The sequence below is a fragment of the Acanthopagrus latus genome, chromosome 21, assembly GCF_904848185.1.
Source record: "Acanthopagrus latus isolate v.2019 chromosome 21, fAcaLat1.1, whole genome shotgun sequence".
NCBI classification, from domain to species: Eukaryota; Metazoa; Chordata; class Actinopteri; order Spariformes; family Sparidae; genus Acanthopagrus; species Acanthopagrus latus.
The window spans coordinates 26,967,525-26,993,171 of NC_051059.1; the positions used below are offsets into that span (position 1 = coordinate 26,967,525).

General features: G+C 41.2%; 4 protein-coding genes across 14 annotated transcripts in view; 3 read left to right on the forward strand and 1 right to left on the reverse strand.

Moving 5' to 3' along the window:
• lrrc6 (leucine rich repeat containing 6) overlaps positions 1–909 on the reverse strand; it is a 32,183-nt gene extending 31,274 nt beyond the window's left edge. For all 4 annotated transcript variants that reach the window (XM_037082992.1, XM_037082990.1, XM_037082991.1 and 1 more), the window contains exon 1: positions 800–909. In XM_037082992.1, the coding sequence (XP_036938887.1) occupies positions 800–809 (10 nt within the window). In that variant the 5' untranslated portion in view covers positions 810–909. The remainder of the gene's footprint in view (positions 1–799) is intronic.
• Positions 910–1,407: 498 nt separating this feature from the next.
• Positions 1,408–5,664, forward strand: si:dkey-7l6.3 (zinc finger protein with KRAB and SCAN domains 1). Its single transcript, XM_037083008.1, has 4 exons — positions 1,408–1,951; positions 2,783–2,895; positions 3,191–3,308; positions 4,606–5,664. The coding sequence occupies exons 1-4, from the start codon at positions 1,681–1,683 to the stop codon at positions 5,415–5,417; spliced, it is 1,314 nt and encodes a 437-aa protein (XP_036938903.1). The 5' UTR covers positions 1,408–1,680; the 3' UTR covers positions 5,418–5,664.
• Positions 5,665–6,278: 614 nt separating this feature from the next.
• Positions 6,279–11,974, forward strand: LOC119010660 (zinc finger and BTB domain-containing protein 49-like). The gene is made up of 3 exons (XM_037083007.1): positions 6,279–8,536; positions 10,144–10,204; positions 10,490–11,974. The coding sequence occupies exons 1-3, from the start codon at positions 8,177–8,179 to the stop codon at positions 11,389–11,391; spliced, it is 1,323 nt and encodes a 440-aa protein (XP_036938902.1). The 5' UTR covers positions 6,279–8,176; the 3' UTR covers positions 11,392–11,974.
• A 1,530-nt stretch (positions 11,975–13,504) lies between these two features.
• Positions 13,505–25,647, forward strand: part of LOC119010656 (zinc finger and SCAN domain-containing protein 2-like) — a 45,897-nt gene continuing 33,754 nt past the window's right edge. For 6 of the 8 annotated variants that reach the window (XR_005072029.1, XM_037082998.1, XM_037082999.1 and 3 more), the window contains exons 1-3: positions 15,048–15,108; positions 18,607–18,763; positions 24,408–24,496. The gene's annotated coding sequence lies outside the window, so the exon portion shown is untranslated. Of the gene's footprint in view, positions 13,637–14,985; positions 15,109–18,606; positions 18,764–24,407; positions 24,497–25,647 lie in introns of those variants that run through there. The other 2 variants (XM_037083001.1, XM_037083003.1) reach the window with 2 other exon arrangements.

A 25,647-nucleotide genomic window follows, 5' to 3' on the forward strand; every position in this document is an offset into this window, starting at 1 on the left:
TATCAGTTAAAAACACACTAATCAGAGAACTAACTGAACGTTGGGTCTGATCATCTGTCATCTGTCAACCCATGCAGTGTACACTTACACTGCACTACACTCAGCAATTTTAATATCAGATATGTATTTTTATGGGTGGTTTTCTCTCTTACTTAAGTAATATTTTAACACAGTATCTTAGCTTTTAATACCTAAAAGTATGACTTCATTTTACATACTTTTACATAAAGAGGCCAAAGTTTTGGAAACAGATCCTTCGCTTTGTAGTGGAGTAATTTCACAGTGTAAGATTATAATAGTTTTAATGAAGTAAATGATCTGTATACTTTTTACACTCACTAAGTATTAACACAACAGGTAGCTCCTGGCTTAGCTAGACTTATCCAGCAGTAGCACTGAAAGCTAACGTTAACTAGCCTCCGATAGTAGCATTTCAGTGACGGTACATATGTTAAATAATTTGATTTTTACTTTTTGACTGATGTTGATTAGCAACCGCTTTGATTTTCACTTAAATCAACTGTTATCAAAGTGCCCAAAATCATTAGCAATTCACTGGTAAGCTAACATTAGCCAACTAGCTAATTAGCAGTAACGTTAACTGGCGTTTACGTCAGTCGCATTCAGCAGCGACTCAACCCAACTTCCAAAACTACAAACTACACTATACGTCACTGGAATATTCAGTAAAACATATAATTCACGACTAACAGGAAATAATAACAACAGTAAACATGCAAAGAAACAAACTACAGCTTTATGTGGACCCATTTTGGGGTGTTAGTTATCTTTAACTCACTGTACACCATCTTCCTCTCTGTTGTCAGCCGTTGCCGGAGAAACCGACCTGGTGCTGCGTTCAAGTGCTGTGGGGAATACTGCAACTACAATTGCCGATCAAACGTGTTACACCTGAAGGATGTTTTATATATATATATTTATTTTTGTAATAAATAAGGAAATGAATAAAGAACTACGTTTTTTCCAACCATATTTCTTTCTCTAGCATATGTGGAAACAACATATCATATATAGAGTACAAGGTACATTGTATTAAATGAAATTAGGTTTGAGTCCTTTAATGCTACAGTCACAGAAAAAAATAAACAATCGAACAAGATACAGTGTTTTTTTCTTATCTGGTGTCTAACTGAACATTTCTGAGTCATGGTCCTGTCACCCCTCCTTGACTTGTAGTTTTAAATCAAATAGTTCTCTTTTTAAATAAAAGATTATTGTTGATCATATTTGAAATACTGATATTGTCCACACATCAAATATGGAGATTTCTGATGGTTAAAAATACAATTATATTAATATTTCAAATTGATTAATTAATCATCATTTAATTAATAATTAATACATAAAGTCGCAGCTAGGCTCTCCAGCAAGGAAGCGCCCTGTGGGTCAATCTGATCTTTTATTTTGAAAGGCGCATTACGGAAGTTGTTGAACGACACGCGGAGGAGGAGACAACCGACCAACAACAAACAACAACGGTTAACCGCAGAATCCCTCCGTGTGTCCGGGCCGGGTGCTCTCTGCTCGGTGCGAAGCGGGACCTGCTAACCGCCAGCAGCCGTCCGGACGTTGGTCTCGGCCCCTGAACGCGCCGCGCTGTCCGCTGATGGTCGTTTGAATCTCGCCCCGGTGTTTGTCGCCGCTTCACGTCCGACCAACATGACGACTTACACGGCGCTTCATTCTCAGCTGACGTCCATCATGGAGGCGCTGACTAAAGCGGCGGTGGCGGAGATCTGCGAGCTGGTCGATGACAGCTACGCCGTGCTGCAGCTCGAGATCTCCCGGAGCCACAAGGAGAACGAGGCGCTGAGGAGGAAGCTGGAGCTCATCGAGACCATCATCGCCCGGGGACACCGGGGGAACGTCCCGGTGCTGGACTACGGAGCGCAGGACGCGGTCGGCGGGGGGCCGATGGATTTCACTGTGGGTGAGTGTCGGGGCCCGTCCGAACAGCAGACGGTCCAATCACTCAGGCTGTCCGGCAGCTGTGTCTGGATCACACCGGTGATGGTGTCCGGAGTCCTGCGGTGAGTGGACCCCTCGAGGCTCCGCGTCCAGAGCGCTCCGAACCAAACTCCGGTTGAGAAGTGTTGATAATGAAACGTCTCCATGCTACGAGGCACATGTTCCGATCGTGTGCACAAACCTGGGCAGTACAGCTGGTTCTGGTGTGTCTCAGCATGAATTCGGCATTCAGATAAAACTTAAAACTGCTCTGTGATAACTTCTACAACGCCTGGTCTCACCTGGTCTCTCCTCCTCCACTCCTGTGAGAGGTACCTGCCACTATAAGGAGCAGTGTTCTCAAAACAATGACTTAATCTCTTAAAATAATAAGAAACCTTCACAGAATAATGACCAGGTGTCTCAGAACAACAAATGAGTGTCTCAGCATGTCAGGAAAATTATGATGTGGATCTTGGATTAAAATAGTAATAATCTCCGAATAATGAGAACATTTACCAAGTGAAACGGTTCTCGATATGTTTTCTCCTCATATGTCATCTTCAGACTGAGACCAGCAACAGTCCAAAACCCAAAGAGTCTTCATCTACCATCATAACTGACAACGAATAGAGGGAAATCCTCGCCAGAACCAGCAAAAACGACAGAAACCATTAATTAGTCAGCAGCTAATGTACTGTAGACTCCTCTGCCATCACTGAGACCCACTGTAGACGCTTCAGAGACCCTTGGTTGTGTCCCTCATCATCCCCTGTGAGGAACCAACGTTGTGTTATTGTCGTTGTTCCTGCAGAACGTGCCTTACCAGCTGGAGTTGGACTCAAACACCAAACAACAAACCTCAGACGAGCTGGACGGGTCCCCGTGTCAGAGGCGGTGCCGGCGCTGAACGCTGCCACCAAAGAGGTGAGAGGACACGGACAGAGTGAAGTGTCCAGGGTTTGTCTTCAGCTCAGTAAAGACATGAACAACATACATCAGTAACATACAGTGGACCAGTTTATTATTTATTCATTTACTGTATTTCTTTTCTTCAGCATGTTGAAAAGCATCAGCCACATTGGCTGTAGTTACTTTGTATGCTATGTCGACATTATTTAGTTAATATTACTGGAGCAGTCTGACCCAGCACATGCATACTCATTAAAGAAGTTCAAATGATGTCGGTCGTTTTACGTCATCGTTGTTTTTTGACTCTCAGGACTCGTCTGCTGCAGAGGAGACGAACAGTCAGGACGTCGTGTTGATAAAGACGGAGGCAGCAAAAGAGGAGGCGAACGACGACGACGTCACAGACGAGCTGCTTCTCAACGAAGACGGTAAGAGAAGAACATTAACGATCCTGTCATTCTCAGTGGAACAGCAGCCACAAAACAGGCTACAACACAGAAATACCTCCGTACATGACCGCAGAACAGGAAGATGAAAGTAGGTCTGAGGTCAGTGAGACTGATCAGAATCAGTAACGTGAACACAAGAGGGACATCTGACCCAGTTTAAAGTTCATACAAACATTTATATCGAGACGGAAACTGACACACAAATCCATCCAAGCTGAACAAAGACACGCTGAATTAAACAGAATTATTCTGTTCGTACAAATAGAGAGTGGAGGTCCCCTCATGGACCTTACTGAACCACCTGCTGTCTGGTACTGAATGAAGAGACAGATAAAGTATTGATCCTGTTTGAATTGTGTGAATCACACAGATGATGTTTGTCAGTCTGTCATCAAACTGATGAAATATAGACCGTGAAAATACATCTTTATAAAGATGACAGTGTTGTCAGTGTCATTCGAAACGTCGTCTCCTAACTTGAACATTGTCGAGCTGCTCCTGTATATTAGCAGCTCACAGAACTGAACCAGAACCAGCTCTCCTCTCACAGAACTGAACCAGAACCAGCTCTCGTCTCACAGAACTGAATCAGAACCAGCTCTCCTCTCACAGAACTGAACCAGAACTAGCTCTCCTCTCACATAACTGTGGTTATTAACTACATGAGGTTTTTCTTTAATTACGACAAAGTTGAATTTGGTGTGATTCATGTCACAATTGAAATGGGATCAGATAATTCCATTCACTACCATACAAACATTTTCTGAAAGTGCATTGCATTCTGGGTAATGCAGGCAACCAGTTTTGGTCTCCACAGAGTGTTTATAACACAGAACATGCTGGTTGTGCTCTCAGGAGCACTGACATGATGCGTTTGTGCGCTGGGAAAAAAAGGGAAAAAAAGACACTGGCACTATAACGCTATGTGGACATAGGCCCTAAGATGCATTGTGGGCAATGTAGGCACCAGGTTCTGAAAAGCAGTCCGCTGGTCTGTCACCGCACTCCTTTACCACTGTTAAACTCATTCAAGATGGTTTCAACACAAGTGATCAAAATGGATACAGCAGAACCAGAAAGATCACCCTTTCTCTTTCTTTCTCTGTGCCTACGTTACCCACAATGCAACTTAGACACTGAGTGACATCACTGGAGCCACATACACTGAACACCAGACAGCCTGCAGCCAGTTTCTTTTTTAGTGCAGGATCTTTATTTGAAAATAGACATGCTGACAGGAGTGTGTGTTGCTGTCGGTTGGTTTGTGTGTGTGCAGGGACGGAGGTGCAGCTGTCGGATGCAGATGACAGTGGGGAAGGACCCTCAGGGATGATGATCTCCACCTCAGCAGCCGACATGAGGACGTGGGATCAGAACAGTGACGGGCCGTCTGAGCGGGTCGACCATCAAGAATCCCATAATGCACTGGGGTCTCCGGGCCCTGCAGGGGGCGCTCAGAGCAGCTCTTCAGGTGTCGTGTTTGACTTGGCCTCAGAGTCGGACAGTGAAGCTCCACCTGTAGTCCAGAAGAGGAAGTCGTTCCTCCTCGGGTCGGGAGGAAGCCCCGCCTCCCTGCCCGGGACCTCTGAGCTGAAGAGGGGCGTGTCTCTGACCAGCTCCCTCCCCTTTGACACAGAGCTGGATCTGTGCTCCTCATGGACCAATCAAGGCCGGCCGAGCATGGTGCCCGTCGTTCACCGGCCTTCTCTCCAGGACAAAGTGTCAGACCTGAACGCTGCAGGCTTCCCTATAGGACTCAGTCTGGGTGGACCCAGACTGGACCCACTGGATCTGAACAGGTACTGCAGGGACCGGCGTTTCGTCTGCAGCTACTGCGGGAAGTGCTTCACGTCGTCCCGGAGCCTAGAGACACACGTGCGTGTTCACACAGGCGAGCGGCCGTACAGCTGCGCTCAGTGCGGGAAGCGCTTCACGCAGTCGGGACACCTAAAGACGCATCAGAGCGTCCACACCGGAGAGCGCCCGTTTGCCTGCGAGCATTGTGGGAAAAGATTTGCTGGAAAGCAGAACCTGAGGATCCATCAGCAGAAACACCATCCGGCTGAACAGAGTGCTGCTCCTGTTTAACTCAACTGGAAGTGAGAGACACTCTCTGTGAGAGCAGAACATCGTGCTGTGACTCATGGTTCTGTGAGGAGCTCCAAACTGTGATGGACCAGAACCTTACTGCTGATACTGAACTTCTGATTGAAACCGATCTTTTTAAAGGAGCACTCTGCAGTTATGGAGCGGAAATTTTATTCACTTTAATGCACTGACTGATGTTTTTCTGTCTGAACAAACTGAATAAACAAACTGACCTTAAAGAACAACACACTCTATACTGTTTTACTTTGTTTATATGTGGCGGACCCTGCCACCTTTCTAGCTTCAAACAGTGTTCTGGAACCTTATTTTCCTGTGAGAGCAGCTGGTTTATTCACTGATGGAAACAGTTTGTATTATTACCTCATTAATATTGTAAATATCAAAGTTTGAATTTCTCCTCCAAATCTACGTAGTGCCCCTTTAAAGCTGAAGTTCTTTTATAGATGTTTTTGAAGTACGAGTGCTTTTCCACTGAACAGCTCATCGATAAGTACGACTGTTTAATTTTGTCAGGCCTTATACATATTTGTAACCATCTGAACTGCCTTGGTGAAGACCTGAGACCATCCAGATCACTTCTTACCTCAAACAGAACCGGGGGACGTTTTGGGTCCACTTTGACACTTTTGGCCTCGACATCAGCCGCCTGTTGAAAGTGACTCCTGTAGAGAGAAGCACCAGTAAGAAGCATGTGAATGTTTATCAGTTGGTGTTTATCTGGAATTAAAAGTGTGCAATCTTGGGCGAAGAGTTTGTTCTTTTCACAGTGTTCTTTATTTATATCAAACAGTGACAGCAACAAAAAGAGGAAGCCAGCAGTACGGTGGCCCTGAAGGTCGTAACATTTCAACAGACATCATTTTAGAAACCACAAAAATACACAAAGCACGACATTTGAAGACTTGAAGGCTGAACACTTAAGTAAATACAATGACATTTCACAATGACAGCAACATTTAGAAGAAAAAAAATCACAAAACATTTCAGAGAACACAACAATTCACAAAAGAACATTTCCATTTCACTGAATATGACATTTAATAAGACAGCAACATTTCAGAAATCACATATTAGAAAAGGTTTTTGAAATGTTTCATTGTTTTCTGACGTACTTGTGAAATGTTGTGTGTACATGAGTGATCGCAGTGGAGTGAGGAGTCTGCAAAGAGCCTAAAGGTCAACAGCGCTGCCCTGGTTTTGTTAAATGACTAATAACTGGACCTTTAGAACTTTAAGTGCCGAGTCCATGACATGTTAGTTCATTGCTAATAAAGGTGTGACATCAGTACTGTCACTACGGTTACTTACAGGTGAATACACCTTGAGTTAAGAGTTAAGATGCTGTTCAACAGATTTTAATGGATGTCTGACAGCCAATCAGAAGTGAGGATTTTCTGTTGCGAGGGGAAGATTTGAAACTGAACAAACGGCCCAGTTATCAACGAGCCAGCACATCAGTCCAACATTGTCTTCGCTGTTTGTTTCCAGTCCAAACAATAGCAGCACACATGATGAATGCTGCTCACCATTCACTCAGCAGAAAAACAGCTTTTCAGTGTGTACACAAAAGAAACCATTCATAACACACACACACACACACACACACAGGCCTGTTGAATTCATTGACATTAGTTTTGAATCATCTTCAACTCAGTATTACATTCCGAGCTGCAGAAGTTGTGTGCTGAATCTTAACAGTGAACACTGCAGCAAACAAACAACCAAAGTCTTCAATTTAAGAATTCAAGTTTGCTGCTTCCTTAAATTTTGTTCATGTGTATAAATATGATTATCTTTCTTATTCTTGGTTGAATCTGCCTGTTTATCTATTTACAACCATTCTTTAAAAACCTGTCAGTGTTTGATTTGAATTTATTGATGTCTTTATTATATCATAAAATTTTCACATGTATTATAGTTATCTAAGTTTATTTTTATTTATGTATTTATCCTATTAATCTCTTTTTAATGATTGTATTTGTTATCTACATAGTTATTTTCAATTGTCTTCTTTATCCTCCTGTTTTTTGTTTGGGTTTTTTTTTTTTTTTTTTTTAAATTGGTATCCTGAGTCCTATAGGATTCTGACAGGGATTTCAAGTAGGAAATGCTCTTTATAGGAATACAAATCTCAGAGGATAAATGTGGTTGGGCTTCATCCTTTAGGAATCCTGCAGAATAATGTCAAACAGGAAAAAATAATAAATATGGTACAAGCAGGTAGACACACCAATAAATGAGTCAACTTACTCAGATATATTACATCAGTCCAAAAATGATTACAGAACTAAAATTAATCACGAAATGAAGAAAATAACCTCCCTGTTGACCAGGGGAGAGGTCAGGAAGGATTTTACAGCATATGTATTTTATTCAGTTGTAATGTTTGTATCCCTTCATTTTTCACTAGTCTGTTCTGTTCTTTATCCACTTGTTTATGTCTCTGTCTAGCTCGTGTTTATTTCTGTGATTGCCAGTCGTCACAACTAATAATCGTCAACAATAACACAGGCTCTTATTTTGAAGTCAACTTTGTTATTCCGGAAGTGCGAGCCGGCCGGAAGTAGAACGTCCCATCTTCTTCTTCTTTGTAATCAGTGACGGGTTCCCTCAGATCCAAACAGACCCCTCAACTGCTCCTTCACCGACATTAACGGCCGTCTCAGAGCCGGTTGGAGCGTCGTGCTGTCCGGTAGGGACGGGTTTCGGTCCGGGCGGGTCCCCCCTCGAGCCTCGGGATGGCCGTGTTAAGCAGCAAAGCGCTCCACGAGCAGCTGTCCATCATCATGGGCGCGCTGACCAAAGCGGCGGTGGCGGAGATCTGCGAGGTGGTGGACGAAGGCTACGCCGTGCTGCATATGGAGATCACCCGGAGCCACAAGGAGAACGAGGACCTGAAGAAGAAGCTGCACCTCATCGAGTCCATCGTGGTCCGGGGGGGCAGCGGGGGGAAGGCTCCGGTGGTCGCAGCCGCCGCGGAGAGCGCGCAGCAGCAGCCGGAAACACAGCAGCAGCAGCGGGACAGCGACGGAGGAGACACCGCTGCTGCTCCCGGAGGAGACGGAGGAGCTGACGTGACTGTGGTGGTGCGAGAGGAGGTAAACATGTCCGCCTCCGTCAACATCTACACCTCCCAGCTGATGCACTCCTTCACAGCTGGTCGACTAATCGATCATCGAGTTAATTATTGGACATGACAGAATAATAAACACTGCTGACAGGAGGCTGTTTGATCTAACGAGGAAATAATAGGACTTTTATAACCATGCAGAGGAATAATGCAAGATTAATCATGATTGATTACATTGATGATGTAGAGGAAGTTCAATCTAAGACTCTTAATATTTCACTATTAATTAGGTAATAACAAAAGCTTTGTTTTCATCAGTGAATAAACAAGCTGCTCTCTGATGAAAATAGGGTTCCAGAACACTGTGTGAAGCTAGAGAGCTGGCAGGGTCCGCCACATATAAACAAAGTTAGACAGTGTAAATTGTGTTGTCCTTTTCAGACAGTTTGTTAATTCAGTTTATCATTATTTTGTATCACTGTTATTTAGTTTGTTTCAGTCAGTGAAGGTCTTTCTCTTCTCATTAACGTTTCTTCCCCAAAAACTACAGACTGCTCCTTTAAAAGGTCTAAAGTAATGGTTTTACAGGCCGACTATAACTGTTATCAACTCAACAGCAGGATAATCAGGTCAGCGAAAAAAGTTAGCCTACTAAGATACTAAACATCGTGGCGTGCTAGTTTTAAAACTGAAAGTGAATTTAATCTCCAAAATGTCAGAGGATTTTGATGACAACACATGTCTTGTAATCCTTTTATAAAAGGAATAATTACATGAGGAAGAACATCTGATTTATTGTGTGCATGAGTCAACGCGGATGTTAGAATTTATTGTCACAAAATAAAAAAAAGTCCTTAATGATGATATTCAGGATTTCAAGGAGATAAAAATCACTGCATCCTTTCATATAGTGCCATTAGGCCTGGAGAATATACATCAGCCGCCGTGTGCGATGAAACCAGACGCGGTTGCAGTTATATTTAATCCCATTTAATCTCCAGATCAGAAGTTAATTATCTCGTTATCTCTGCTGCAGACCTCTGCGCACGCTCGGTGCACGGCGACAGGCTGATGTGGATCCTTTATCTCACGATAACCATTTGTTATTTATTATTTTATCTTGGTCACATTACCTGAGGCTGAAAGTGTCAATTTCGTGATAACATGTTAATTTTCTTTCCATCTTGAAAAACCTTCTTTTTTTGATGATGTGATGATTAAATGAGGATTTTGAGATAACGGGATTAACTGCTCCCAAATCAAGCGTCCATACAGAAGCACAGTGGTGTGTCAGTCAGTCAGAAGTCTTATTAACATTTGTACAGTTGTGGTAAATCACTCGGCTGTAGTTTAATCCAGTGTTACAACCTTCTCCTGTTATCTTTAAGCATTTTCTCATTAAAACTTAATTAACCTTAAAGATAAGTCGGCTAATCAGGACTCTAATTTTAGGATTTTATCTTTATTAGTTTGCACGTTATCAACTTTACATCACGTCAACATCTCCTGTATAAATGCTAAATCCCTTGTCCTGTTGTTTACAGGTTAATAACTGAATGATATTTATTAGATGTACCAGTTTCATTATTCTTGTGGTTGAACAACAGTATTAACTTTGAATCAAATCTCTTCCAGCTTCCAGACGTGGTGCTGATTAAAGATGAAGACTCGGACAGTAACGACACCTTTGATGAAGGTGAGTCTAAACGACACACTGGCCTGGTCCACACATCAACACTTTTTACTGTGTTTCGGCCTTTTTGTACACATGTAATGTGATGCGAAGAGTAAGCTGAGGTATGGTCATGTTTACTTCCTGATACGATATCTGCTACCAAAAATCCATTACTGGTCTGCTCTAGGTTTTAAATTAAAGAATAAATGTTTGAAAATGTAAAAGTGTGAGCGATTAGTTTGAGCTGACTAGACCGGCAGGATGTTTCAGTAAAGCAGTGGTGATGTATTCGGTTTCTTCTTTCAGGTAACAAAACAGCTGCTGACGGAGGGACGGCCACATCAGCCCCCAGCAGCCGGAGCAGGAAGAGACACTGGCCAGGAAGCGAAGCGGCTGACAGGAGTTTGTCTTCTGAGCAGCTCAGACTGAAAGCAGGGACGCCGAAGAAGAGCCTGTCCGTCTTCACTCTGGACTCTCCCCGCAGCGAGCCGGGCCGCTCCGGACAGCTTGGCGTCGATGAAATAGACGCTGGCGAGTCGGTTTGTTCGTACTCCTCGCAGATGGACACGGACGTCCAGCTGGTCCACCAGGAGTGCTCGCTGGTCCCTCCCAGCGCCAACAGACGAACAGCTTATTTTGGTAACGGCGCTCTGATGGAGTCTCAGTCTCCAACAAACAGAGCAGAACTGGATCTCAGCCTGACATGGACCAAACAGTCTAAAAGTCAGATGACTTTCGCTCAGTTTCACCAGAACGAGAACACAGACGGCGATGCTTTCGGGATCAAACTGGTCAGTGTCTCGGGCTCAACGTCCACAGACTCTCAGCTGTCTGAAAGCAGCAACTCTGCATTTGAGTATGACAACGCTGACATGATGAACTTCGCCCTCTACAGGGATCAATCAGGTCACTCTCAGACGAGTGGCGGCTCGCGAGGGAAGCGTTTCATATGCTCGATCTGCAGCAGGACTTATGCCACCTCTCAGAACCTGGAGGTCCACATGCGGATCCACACGGGCGAGAGGCCGTTCAGCTGCGACCAGTGCGGAAAGAAGTTCACCCAGTCAGCTCACCTGAAGTCGCACCTGAGCGTTCACTCGGGAGAGCGGCCATACGCCTGCACGCTCTGCTCCAGGAGCTTCATCGTCAAATACAGCCTCAAGTTACACATGAAGAAATGCCACCCCAACGTCCTGACCGCTGACTGACCGTGTGGAGGTCTCACTCCAGACTCTACTGCTGTATAAATAATATCCAGAACATTTCTGAGGGAGTTAGTTTTGGCACAGAGGACAAGTTAAGTTCTAAGGTTTTAAGATGTGTGTTGGAGAATGAGTCTTACTTTGAGCGACAGCAGCAAAATGAGTTTATCGAAGGTTAACGTTGTCTTAAAATTGTCTGGAAGCAAAAATGACAGATTTGATGATTCTAGCTTCTCAAATTCAATCATTTGCTGCTGTTCTTTTCTAACATTATACTGACTTATAGTGATTATCTCTGACTTTTTTGTTGATCAAACAAAACAAGACGTCTGAGGATGTTACCTCCACCGATGACGGGCATCTCAAATCTCTCTGTGTTTGAGATTTGAGCAGCTTGTCACGACAGAGACGCCTAATTTTAGAATAAAACCTAAAAGTTGCTAATGAGCCTCTGCTTCTAAAATGTATAAAGTGTACAAGTCCAAAAACATTTAATAATACTCATAAATTATGTTAAAAGCAAAATACTTATGAGTCACATACAGTTTGTTTGTGTGTCATTCTTGATTAATAAAACATTCTAAAATCATTTTGTATCAGTTATTTTGTAAACATTTGATTTATATAAGGTAAGAACAGTGATGTGGAACCGCTGTAGCAATAAATAACTTTCTTGCACAAAATAAATTAAGGTTGTTCACATAAGAAGCTGTGTATTGTTAAAGAAATATCAGATTGTTGTCTTGTGATGCTGAAATACTTTTATGATGTTTTCATCCTGGCGAGTTATAAAAGAGGTCTGGCAGATAATTAACTTGTGTCAGATCCATAAAGAAAACCATTTGACTTCTGTGTTAGATGTAAAATGCTAACACTGAACTGAAAACTCTTCAGCTAAGAAGATCCACATGTTTTAGATTTGTGGTTTTCTAAATGTTAATGAGCAGACAACGATCATCACTGGCTGATTTTTTTTTTTTCTGTCTTAACAAACTCAGTAAACAAACCCTTTGTTTTCACGAGTGAATAAACAAACTGACCTTAAAGGACTAAACAGTTTATACTGTTTTACTGTGTTTACATGTGGCGGACCCTGCCACCTGTGTTCTGGACTGCGGTCCAGCTAGCCATGGTTCGCCTTTGCTTGGTCAAATCAGACACACGTTTTTTTTTTCAGTGCGCAAATGCACTAAAGTTTACTGTAATCATACTGAACCCGCTCTGACTGTGGGGCAGACTGCAGTCTCACAGTCAGACCCATGAAACATACGAGACTTTTACAGTCATTATTCCCAGTAATAAACTGAAGATATCATGAAGGTATCCTTCTAGATTTCAAAGTAAAAGACGACATGAGAAGAACTTTTTTTTTTTCCATAAATAGTCCAAGATTCATATACTGCTGAGCTAAGTACTTCCTAGACTATAATGAATAATACTTGATCAAAATCCTTGACAGAAAACAAAAATGATTATTTTTGCCCAGGTTTGATAAAAATATTTTCCATAAGTAGTTCAAGATTCATATACTGCTGAACTTAGTACTTCCTAACTACTATGAAGTACTTTTACTGTGTACTGTTTGAGTAATCCTGTGTAAAAATCAGAGAACAGAGAAAAAGAATAAGTATATTTTGCCCAACTTTGAGTTGGAATAAAAAAACCTGCTCTATACAAGTAGTAAAAAATATGTATTATTGTTCTCTGGTAAGGATTTTGACTATTACTCAAAAAGTACACAATAAATGTACCTCATATTATGCATGCAAGCAGTCTAGGAAGTATTAAGTTCAGCAGTATATGAATCTTGGACAAATTATGGAAAATAACTTTTTTTTACTCCACATCAAAGTTGGTTGATCTATATGTACTTGTGTTCAATGTTAAGGATTTTGACACAGGATTACTTAGTATTGGAATAACAAATAAAGATCAGAGGAATGACAAGAAAGATGAAGAGAATACAGGATGAAATATATATCCTCAGCCACATTCAAGCCCCCAAATTAATCCATCACAAGACGCCTCCTCTACCAACTGAGCTAAACACAGTTCAACATTACTGACTCTGTCATAAGTCCCGCCCACAGAGTTTTCTGACCAGTGCAGGTGGTGTGCGGCAAAAGGGGCGGTCTCGCTCGTTTCCCGCGCGAAGTTAGCTCATTTCCCTCCAAAACTGTAGACTTGTATATATACCACTAAGGAATCTTCATTCTGGTCCCTGCTGCTCTTCTCTGAGGACACAAACACGGTGAGTAAACTGTTCTGTATGATTCTGCTTTATGTGCCCAGTTACCTGCCCAGTACAGGCGTTTTCATGTCTGTTTGGGAGGTGTACAGATCAGTTATTATCTACAGATCTCAGGTAATAAGCCCAGGTGATGTTACTTAATATACCAGCAGCTCCACATAGTAACTACCTTCATGTTGTCTCAGCCCAGAAAGTTCGACATAATGTGCAGGTTAACAGGGAGCCAGCCTCCCTCTCATGTCTTGTTTTTGCCTCAAATGCTCCTGAAATAACTCTGTACAGAAGCTGAGGACATTACATTTAACTGTTGGTAAACTGAGGTGAATTCGGCTGGAACATAATCCTTTAATTACATCCAATTAAATCCGCAATCGATGTTGTGTTTTGCTAGGTGCACCAAACTCCATTGTGATTTTGGTCGTTTTACCTCTGCTGTGTTTATTACATGAATAATGCACAGGGAATTAAACAGCGGTCACTCTCTTAATACAAGTTGTGAGTCTGGGTAAAGTCGGCATGAAACGTTTTTTGAAATGTATGTATTCTTTAGAACGCCATAGAGTTAGCTAACGTTTGCAGGTCAGTTTCAGTACCTGGTCATGTTATGCTAGCTGACTTTAAAGTTGTTGCAGATGCACTACACGTTTTGGGAATCACGTTAGCAGCGGCTCAGCTGCCTTTATTAACGAGTAAGGACACATTAACTGGTTACTGTCGGTATAACGAGCTTATAAAGACGTCTGAGTCGTTTAATCGTCGTGTTTTTACAGAAATGTTTGCATGTTAGCTAACGTGTGTGTCTATTGGAGAGTGTTAGCATGAAGCCATTATCCTGCTGTGTAATGTTAGCTTGTTAGTACTAGCATCGTTACAGCCGAGTACAGCACAGTTAGCTAACAGGCTCCATGTGTTGTTTGATACTATCTCAGTATGTTAGCATGTCAGCATCTAGAAGGTCTTTCTGAGCAGCTAAAGTAGTTTAACACACAATATGCAGCCTCATTGTAGCTGCACAGAATGTATTCAGTGTGTTTGTCTCAGTTCTGGTTTAATGTGTTATTTAAACCACTGCACTGACTCCCCGTGCGTCTATAAATCACTAAATGTTCTCAGGATTGAATATATTTGGTTTACTTTTGGTTTACCTTTAAGAAATATATTTATTGAATCAGAATATAGTAGCTTTTACCGTTCAGAGTGATGTGAGACTCCAGAAGTGATGTCATGCACATGGTTACAGACTGCTATTTTTCCTGTTACAATATATATATATATATATATATATATACACACACACACACACACACACACACACATATACATACACGCACACACATGTAGTCACCATGTTATACTAAATTACCTCCTCCTCTCTCCAGGTGAGCAGTGGGACTTGACTTCAGCTTCAGGTGGAACAGCTCTGACCTGTACGGTGATCAGACCTGGAGAGGAGAGACACCTGGTCCAACAAGGTCAGTGCTAAAACAGGTGCAAAAATTAAAGGCAGAAAGTGTGAGATTTGTCAGTTGCGGTTCATTAATACTCTGGGATCAGTAAATGATTCTAGAGAATAGTCGAGTCTCATTCACAGGTGGTTGAATACCGACAGTTTGGGTTGGTAGAAGCCACGACAGTGTCACTGTTGGGACACGAGTCTCTCTCCCTCTTTTTCTGTTTGTCTTTTAAAAAGGCAAACAAATTTGCAAACAATTGATGTACAAGCAAAAGTTGTATTTCAAATGGATTTTACTATTTTAAATGGGTTTTATTTACTTATTAACATTAGCCTCGGCCTAGTCGCGTGGCAGGGAACTAAAAAGGATTGTTTTCAGTGTCTGACATGCAACTGTGCGATGGCTCAGTTTTTGGATTAGAAGCGGTTCTTGTTGTCTCATTCATGGTAGAGCTGCAGCAAACTGAGCTACAAACACCAGCAGAATGACTGGAGACATGTTGATTTCTGGTGGCCTGTGTAAGGTTTCTCTTGAGCGGTTGTTGGTTTGTCTACGTCCTTCTGAGTGTATAGACGATGTTGAGCAGAGCCTGGTGTTAACATTGGTGTTGTTATTCATGGTAGAAGTGCAGTGAATTGAGAGCTACAGCAGAACTGAGTGGAGACGTGTTGTTTTGGAGGCCTGGTGGTAAAGAGCTTTTGAGGGACAACAGTTCAGTAACAGTAATCCACCTGTTAGTGGTCTGCCAGGCTAACCTGGTGTTATAAATATAATTTACTGGTTAACTTGACCAGACTTCAGCTATCTTCAATGGCAAATGCCCGAGTGCAGTCCATCGGAGCTGTAAGCAGTGTTTTCCATGAATGGCAGTAGTCAGGCCTTTGATCAGTTGCTGGTATTGGTAATAGCGTATCTTACGAGCCCTTGTGCGATCCCGCCAACTTACAGGTCCCTCATGTTCAGACACCTATGGTTGGTAGAAGCGTGCACAAAGTGTGCGTGTTTAGCTTGGGCCTCGGCCTGGCTAGGGACATGCTCAGGGCCACGGTAGAAGCTAGCCTGACGCCACTAAAGCAGCTTGGATCTCTGCCCTCATCTGTCCATGACGATTTCCCTGGCGAGTTCAGTGTGTATGGGCGCGATGCCTTTGCTTGAAGATAATGTTGAACCTCTGTAGTAGAACTAAATTAAAACAACTGCAGGAATTCATTTTCCTTGCAACTGTGTGCAACAGCATCCTGCTTGATAACACCATGCAGAGATCATTATAAAGCTGTTACAGGGCCCTCGGCCTCACTGCCCAGCAGACCACTAATAAGGATTTGAATGTGTTGTGGTGACATTTTTGTTTGGAAGCAGTTGTTGTGGTGACATTTTTGTTTGGAAGCAGTTGTTGTGGTGATGTTCATGGTAGAAGTGAAGTGAACTGATAGCTTCAAACAGCTTGAGCGGTTGTTAGTTTGTCTGCGTCCTTCTGAGTGTATTGAAGGTTTGTTTTCAGTTCAGGTACGTCTTCACTCCAGCATGCAAATGTTTGTTCAGAGAGTGCTTGATGAGCTTTATGAAGCCTTGAGAGTTGTTTTGCTGGAGAAACATCATGGTATAAAGGCTAACAGTGTTAACTAAACAATGTTGAGTGCAGTAAGCTATGACAAGCAGTTCACCACCGTGGAGTTCTCCTCACTAAAGTTCAGTAACAGCGATCCAGTTGTTAGTGTTCTGCCAGGCAAACCAGGTTATCAGGCTTGTGTGAACCGACCAACCAGAGCAGACTGAGGCCCGACCTCAAAACCCACAGGATTCAAAGAGTGTTTTACAGCTACTGGATAAACACAAAAAATATATGTAAAAATATATCTTGTAATAAAATGTTCGTCTTCTCACTGTTAACAACTCGACTCTCTATGAGTCCTGTTAATAGCCCACAAAGTGTTTTTTTTTTAACAACCTGAGAATGAGACTCAACAATCAGCTGTCTTTCTACAGAATTGCTTTATGAGTATACCGACATCACACAATTAATCAATTGATTAATAATTGTCCTCCATAATGCAGGACACTGGCTTGTCTCACTTTTCCTCTCTAAGGCCTCAACTTTCTGCTTTTAATGCTGATTAACTTAATCTATAATAATACATCATGTCTGATCAGCAAATATTTAATATTGATAATAATAATAATAATTACAACAACAATAATAATAATTATAATAATAATATATTCACAATTTCAATTTATGCAAAATATGAAAAGTATTTAACATGTATATCTTCACTGTTCAGCTGAAACATTAAAACAACTGACAAGTGAAATGAGCATTGATCATCTTGTTACAATCAAATGTTCTGCTGGGAAACTTTGAGTTCTGTCATTTCTGTGGATTCTCTTTGACAAACACCAGCCACCCAAACACTGTTCAGACCAACTGCACCCCCTCATGGCAAAGAACCCAAGGTGTCAAACTGGCCTCCTCATTGTCCAGATCCCAATCCAGCTGAGCATCTGTTGGATGTATCAGAACCAACTACCATCCATGTTGGGGCCCCCATGGATTGTTCTTGGCTCTGACTGCATCCAGTGGAAGCTCAGTTGGATTGAGATCTGGGGAATCTGGAGGTCAGGTTGACACCTTGAGCTCTTTCCCACGTTCCTCGGGTCGTTCCTGAGTGGGGGGGCACTGCCATCAAGGAGTGCTGCTGCCATGAGGGGGTGTACTTGGTCTGCAGCTGTGTTTGGGTGACTGATGTTTGTCAGAGAGACATCCACATGAATGCCAGGACTCATGGCTTCACAACACAACATGACATTGGAACACAATGATCCATGTTTATTCACCTGTCACTGGTTCTAATGTTGATGCTCTCAGTGTGTACACATGTTAGATGCTTCTTACAGATACACTCAAAACCTCCCAAAAAAGACTGAAAATCTAGACAATGACACACAAAATGATCATAAATACACACAAATCCACAAAACTTCACAGATTCACTAAAAACTTCCATAAATATACACAAAATTTCCACAATGACACACAAAACCTCCATAACTACACACAAAATCTCCACAAATACACACAAAACCTCCACAAATACACACAAAACTTCCATAAATACACACAAAACTGCCACAATAACACAAAACTTCCACAATAACACACAAAACCTCCACAAATACACAAAAACCCTCCACAATAACATGCAAAACCTCCACAAATACACGCAAAACCTCCACAAATACACAAAAACCCTCCACAATAACACGCAAAACCTCCACAAATACACACAAAACCTCCACAATACCACAAAAACCTCCACAATAACACACAAAACCTCCACAATAACGAAAAACTTCCACAATAACACACAAAACCTCAACAAATACACACAAAACCTCCATAATGACACACTTAATCTCTATAACCTCGACAAATTCACAAAAAACGTCCACAAATAGACACAAAATCCTGCACAAAGAGACGTGAAACTACCACTGCTCTTCTTTCTCATCTTGCAGGTGATGGACGGCTGAAAGGACGAATAACCAGACGAAGAAGACGAGACAAACAATGGAGACGAGCCGCCACAGGAGCCTGAAGGGAAAGCTTCAGGTGGAACAGCTCTGACCTGTACGGTGATCAGACCTGGAGAGGAGAGACACCTGGTCCAACAAGGTCAGTGCTAAAAAAGGTGCAAAAATTAAAGGCAGAAAGTGTGAGATTTGTCAGTTGCGGTTCATTAATACTCTGGGATCAGTAAATGATTCTAGAGAATAGTCGAGTCTCATTCACAGGTGGTTGAATACCGACAGTTTGGGTTGGCAGAAGCCACGACAGTGTCACTGTTGGGACACGAGTCTCTCTCCCTCTTTTTCTGTTTGTCTTTTAAAAGGCAAACAAATTTGCAAACAATTGATGTACAAGCAAAAGTTGTATTTTAAATGGATTTTGTGGAAAAAAAAATACCTGTTTAAAATGCATCTATTTCCTTTGAACCTTGTGGGTATTGAGCGGGGACTTGTACATTTTAAATAGACAGCTTCATGTTTGTAGATTCAACATTAACATTAGCCTCGGCCTAGTTGCGTGGCAGGGAACTAAAAAGGATTGTTTTCAGTGTCTGACATGCAACTGTGCGATGGCTCAGTTTTTGGATTAGAAGCGGTTCTTGTTGTCTCATTCATGGTAGAGCTGCAGCAAACTGAGCTACAAACACCAGCAGAATGACTGGAGACATGTTGATTTCTGGTGGCCTGTGTAAGGTTTCTCTTGAGCGGTTGTTGGTTTGTCTACGTCCTTCTGAGTGTATAGACGATCTTGAGCAGAGCCTGGTGTTAACATTGGTGTTGTTATTCATGGTAGAAGTGCAGTGAATTGAGAGCTACAGCAGAACTGAGTGGAGACGTGTTGTTTTGGAGGCCTGGTGGTAAAGAGCTTTTGAGGGACACCAGTTCAGTAACAGTAATCCACCTGTTAGTGGTCTGCCAGGCTAACCTGGTGTTATAAATATAATTTACTGGTTAACTTGACCAGACTTCAGCTATCTTCAATGGCAAATGCCCGAGTGCAGTCCATCGGAGCTGTAAGCAGTGTTTTCCATGAATGGCAGTAGTCAGGCCTTTGATCAGTTGCTGGTATTGGTAATAGCGTATCTTACGAGCCCTTGTGCGATCCCGCCAACTTACAGGTCCCTCATGTTCAGACACCTATGGTTGGTAGAAGCGTGCACAAAGTGTGCGTGTTTAGCTTGGGCCTCGGCCTGGCTAGGGACATGCTCAGGGCCACGGTAGAAGCTAGCCTGACGCCACTAAAGCAGCTTGGATCTCTGCCCTCATCTGTCCATGACGATTTCCCTGGCGAGTTCAGTGTGTATGGGCGCGATGCCTTTGCTTGAAGATAATGTTGAACCTCTGTAGTAGAACTAAATTAAAACAACTGCAGGAATTCATTTTCCTTGCAACTGTGTGCAACAGCATCCTGCTTGATAACACCATGCAGAGATCATTATAAAGCTGTTACAGGGCCCTCGGCCTCACTGCCCAGCAGACCACTAATAAGGATTTGAATTTGTTGTGGTGACAATTTTGTTTGGAAGCAGTTGTTGTGGTGACATTTTTGTTTGGAAGCAGTTGTTGTGGTGACATTTTTGTTTGGAAGCAGTTGTTGTGGTGACATTTTTGTTTGGAAGCAGTTGTTGTGGTGATGTTCATGGTAGAAGTGAAGTGAACTGATAGCTTCAAACAGCTTGAGCGGTTGTTAGTTTGTCTGCGTCCTTCTGAGTGTATTGAAGGTTTGTTTTCAGTTCAGGTTCGTCTTCACTCCAGCATGCAAATGTTTGTTCAGAGAGTGCTTGATGAGCTTTATGAAGCTTTGAAAGTTGTTTTGCGGGAGAAACATCATGGTATAAAGGCTAACAGTGTTAACTAAACAATGTTGAGTGCAGTAAGCTATGACAAGCAGTTCACCACCGTGGAGTTCTCGTCACTAAAGTTCAGTAACAGCGATCCAGTTGTTAGTGTTCTGCCAGGCAAACCAGGTTATCAGGCTCGTGTGAACCGACCAACCAGAGCAGACTGAGGCCCGACCTCAAAACCCACAGGATTCAAAGAGTGTTTTTACAGCTACTGGATAAACACAAAACATATGTGTAAAAATATATCTTGAAATAAAATGTTCGTCTTCTCACTGTTAACAACTCGACTCTCTATGAGTCCTGTTAATAGCCCACAAAGTGTGATTTTTTTAACAACCTGAGAATGAGACTCAACAATCAGCTGTCTTTCTACAGAATTGCTTTATGAGTATACCGACATCACGCAATTAATCAATTGATTAATAATTGTCCTCCATAATGCAGGACACTGGCTTGTCTCACTTTTCCTCTCTAAGGCCTCAACTTTCTGCTTTTAATGCTGATTAACTTAATCTATAATAATACATCATGTCTGATCAGCAAATATTTAATATTGATAATAATAATAATAATTACAACAACAATAATAATAATTATAATAATAATATATTCACAATTTCAATTTATGCAAAATATGAAAAGTATTTAACATGTATATCTTCACTGTTCAGCTGAAACATTAAAACAACTGACAAGTGAAATGAGCATTGATCATCTTGTTACAATCAAATGTTCTGCTGGGAAACTTTGAGTTCTGTCATTTCTGTGGATTCTCTTTGACAAACACCAGCCACCCAAACACCGTTCAGACCAACTGCACCCCCTCATGGCAAAGAACCCAAGGTGTCAAACTGGCCTCCTCATTGTCCAGATCCCAATCCAGCTGAGCATCTGTTGGATGCATCAGAACCAACTACCATCCATGTTGGGGCCCCCATGGATTGTTCTTGGCTCTGACTGCATCCAGTGGAAGCTCAGTTGGATTGAGATCTGGGGAATCTGGAGGTCAGGTTGACACCTTGAGCTCTTTCCCACGTTCCTCGGGTCGTTCCTGAGTGGGGGGGCACTGCCATCAAGGAGTGCTGCTGCCATGAGGGGGTGTACTTGTTCTGCAGCTGTGTTTGGGTGACTGATGTTTGTCAGAGAGACATCCACATGAATGCCAGGACTCATGGCTTCACAACACAACATGACATTGGAACACAATGATCCATGTTTATTCACCTGTCACTGGTTCTAATGTTGATGCTCTCAGTGTGTACACATGTTAAATGCTTTTTACAGATAAACACAAAACCTCCCAAAAAAAGACTAAAAACCTCCACAATAACACAAAACCTCCATAACTACACACAAAATCTCCACAAATATACACAAAACCTCCACAATAACACACAAAATCTCCACAAATATACACAAAACCTCCACAATAACACACAAAACTTCCATAAATATACAGAAAACCTCCACAATAACACACAAAACTTCCATAAATATACACAAAACCTCCACAAATACACACAAAACCTCCACAATAACACAAAACCTCCACATATACACACAAAACCTCCATAAATACACAAAAAACTGCCACAATAACACACAAAACCTCCCAAAAAAAGACTAAAAATCTAGACAATGACACACAAAATGATCATAAATACACACAACTCCACAAAACTTCACAGATTCACTAAAAACTTCCATAAATATACACAAAATTTCCACAATGACACACAAAACCTTCACAATGACACACAAAACCTCCATAAATACACACAAAATCTCCACAAATACAAATAAAGTCTCCACAACAACACACAAAACTTCCATAAATATACACAAAACCTCCACAAATACGCACAAAACTTCCATAAATATACACAAAACCTCCACAAATACGCCAAAACTTCCATAAATACACACAAAACTGCCACAATAACACACAAAATCTCCACAAATACACACAAAACCTCCACAATAACACAAAACCTCCACAAATACACACAAAACCTCCACAATAACACAAAACCTCCACAAATGCACACAAAACCTCCACAAATGCACACAAAACCTCCATAATGACACACAAAACTTCCATAAATACTCACAAAACTACCACAATAACACACAAAATCTCCACAAATACACGCAACACCTCCACAATAACACAAAACTTCCATAAATATACACAAAACCTCCACACTGACTCAAAAAACCTCCATAATAACACACAAAACTTCCATAAATATACACAAAACCTCCACAAATACGCACAAAACTTCCATAAATATACACAAAACCTCCACAAATACGCCAAAACTTCCATAAATACACACAAAACTGCCACAATAACACACAAAATCTCCACAAATGCACACAAAACCTCCACAATAACACACAAAACTTCCATAAATATACACAAAACCTCCACAAATACACACAAAACCTCCACAATAACACAAAACCTCCACATATACACACAAAACCTCCATAAATACACAAAAAACTGCCACAATAACACACAAAACCTCCCAAAAAAAGACTAAAAATCTAGACAATGACACACAAAATGATCATAAATACACACAACTCCACAAAACTTCACAGATTCACTAAAAACTTCCATAAATATACACAAAATTTCCACAATGACACACAAAACCTTCACAATGACACACAAAACCTCCATAAATACACACAAAATCTCCACAAATACAAATAAAGTCTCCACAACAACACACAAAACTTCCATAAATATACACAAAACCTCCACAAATACGCACAAAACTTCCATAAATATACACAAAACCTCCACAAATACGCCAAAACTTCCATAAATACACACAAAACTGCCACAATAACACACAAAATCTCCACAAATACACACAAAACCTCCACAATAACACAAAACCTCCACAAATACACACAAAACCTCCACAATAACACAAAACCTCCACAAATGCACACAAAACCTCCACAAATGCACACAAAACCTCCATAATGACACACAAAACTTCCATAAATACTCACAAAACTACCACAATAACACACAAAATCTCCACAAATACACGCAACACCTCCACAATAACACAAAACTTCCATAAATATACACAAAACCTCCACACTGACTCAAAAAACCTCCATAATAACACACAAAACTTCCATAAATATACACAAAACCTCCACAAATACGCACAAAACTTCCATAAATATACACAAAACCTCCACAAATACGCCAAAACTTCCATAAATACACACAAAACTGCCACAATAACACACAAAATCTCCACAAATGCACACAAAACCTCCACAAATGCACACAAAACCTCCACAAATGCACACAAAACCTCCATAATGACACACAAAACTTCCATAAATACACACAAAACTACCACAATAACACACAAAATCTGCACAAATACACGCAACACCTCCACAATAACACAAAACTTCCATAATAACACACAAAACCTCCACAAATACACACAAAACCTCCACAATAACACAAAACTTCCATAAATATACACAAAACCTCCACAACAACACACAAAACTTCCATAAATATACACAAAACCTCCACAAATACACAAAACCTCCATTTTGACACACAAAACATCCATAAATACACACAAAACCTTCACACTGACTCAAAAAACCTCCATAATAACACACAAAACTTCCATAAATACACACAAAACCTCCACAATACCACAAAAACCTTCCACAATAACACACAAAACCTCCACAATAACACAAAACCTCCACACATAGACACAAAACCTCCATAATGACACACTTAATCTCTATAACCTCCACAAATTCACAATAAACCTCCACAAATAGACACAAAATCCTGCACAAAGAGACGTGAAACTACCACTGCTCTTCTTTCTCATCTTGCAGGTGACGGACGGTTGAAAGGACGAATAACCAGACGAAGAAGACGAGACAAACAATGGAGACGAGCCGCCACAGGAGCCTGAAGGGAAAGTGTGAGTATCTTTCACCTGGACTTTACAAGGGGATCAAACATGGCTGATAGATCTGCAATATTTTGTAGTGAATTAGTACGACTGAGGGTTTTGTTTCTCTCTGTCACAGACAGACCGCAAGTGTCATGGAAAATAGTAATAAAGCATTTAACTAATTGTACAATAAATATAGGCATTAATGAAATATGTTTTTTGTCTAAAATAGACTAAATTACAACGTTTTCAATATTCTAATAAATGTATCTTTATTTAATGTTTTAATCTGTAATAAAATGAGGAATTATGAATGAAAATATTAATCCATAGATAAAAAGTTCAAATTAAAAAGAGATTTACAGTTTAAAATATTCATTTTTTTTAATTGCAGAAGACAAATAAATAGCTGGATTCACAAACAGAGTTCAGAATATAGATTTTATTGTTTGTGATGTATATTTATGTAAAGCAGTCTGAACTATTGTCTGAATGGTGCTGCTGTACATCAGTAAACTTGCCTCACATGAGGTTTTTGTTCTTTGAAGATATTTAAATGTTAAGGAAATCTTTTAAAAACTGATTACTTACGAATTTAATAAAGAAAACTGGACCTGGAATGAATCCAAAAAGCTTGTTAGTCCAGAGAGTAGAGAGAGCACCACTGGTGGTCAGAACCGGGTACTGACAGTATAACGAGCTTATAAAGACGTCTGAGTCGTTTAATCGTCGTGTTTTTACAGAAATGTTTGCATGTTAGCTAACGTGTGTGTCTGTTGGAGAGTGTTAGCATGAAGCCATTATCCTGCTGTGTAATGTTAGCTTGTTAGTACTAGCATCGTTACAGCCGAGTACAGCACAGTTAGCTAACAGGCTCCATGTGTTGTTTGATACTATCTCAGTATGTTAGCATGTCAGCATCTAGAAGGTCTTTCTGAGCAGCTAAAGTAGTTTAACACACAATATGCAGCCTCATTGTAGCTGCACAGAATGTATTCAGTGTGTTTGTCTCAGTTCTGGTTTAATATGTTAATTAAATCACTGCACTGAATTTAAAATCATTACTTGTGTGTAAAGCACTAAATGTTCTCAGGATTTAATACAGTTGGTTTAACTTTAAGAAACATTTATTGAGTAAGATTATAGCAGATTTTACAATCCAGAGTGATGTGAGACTC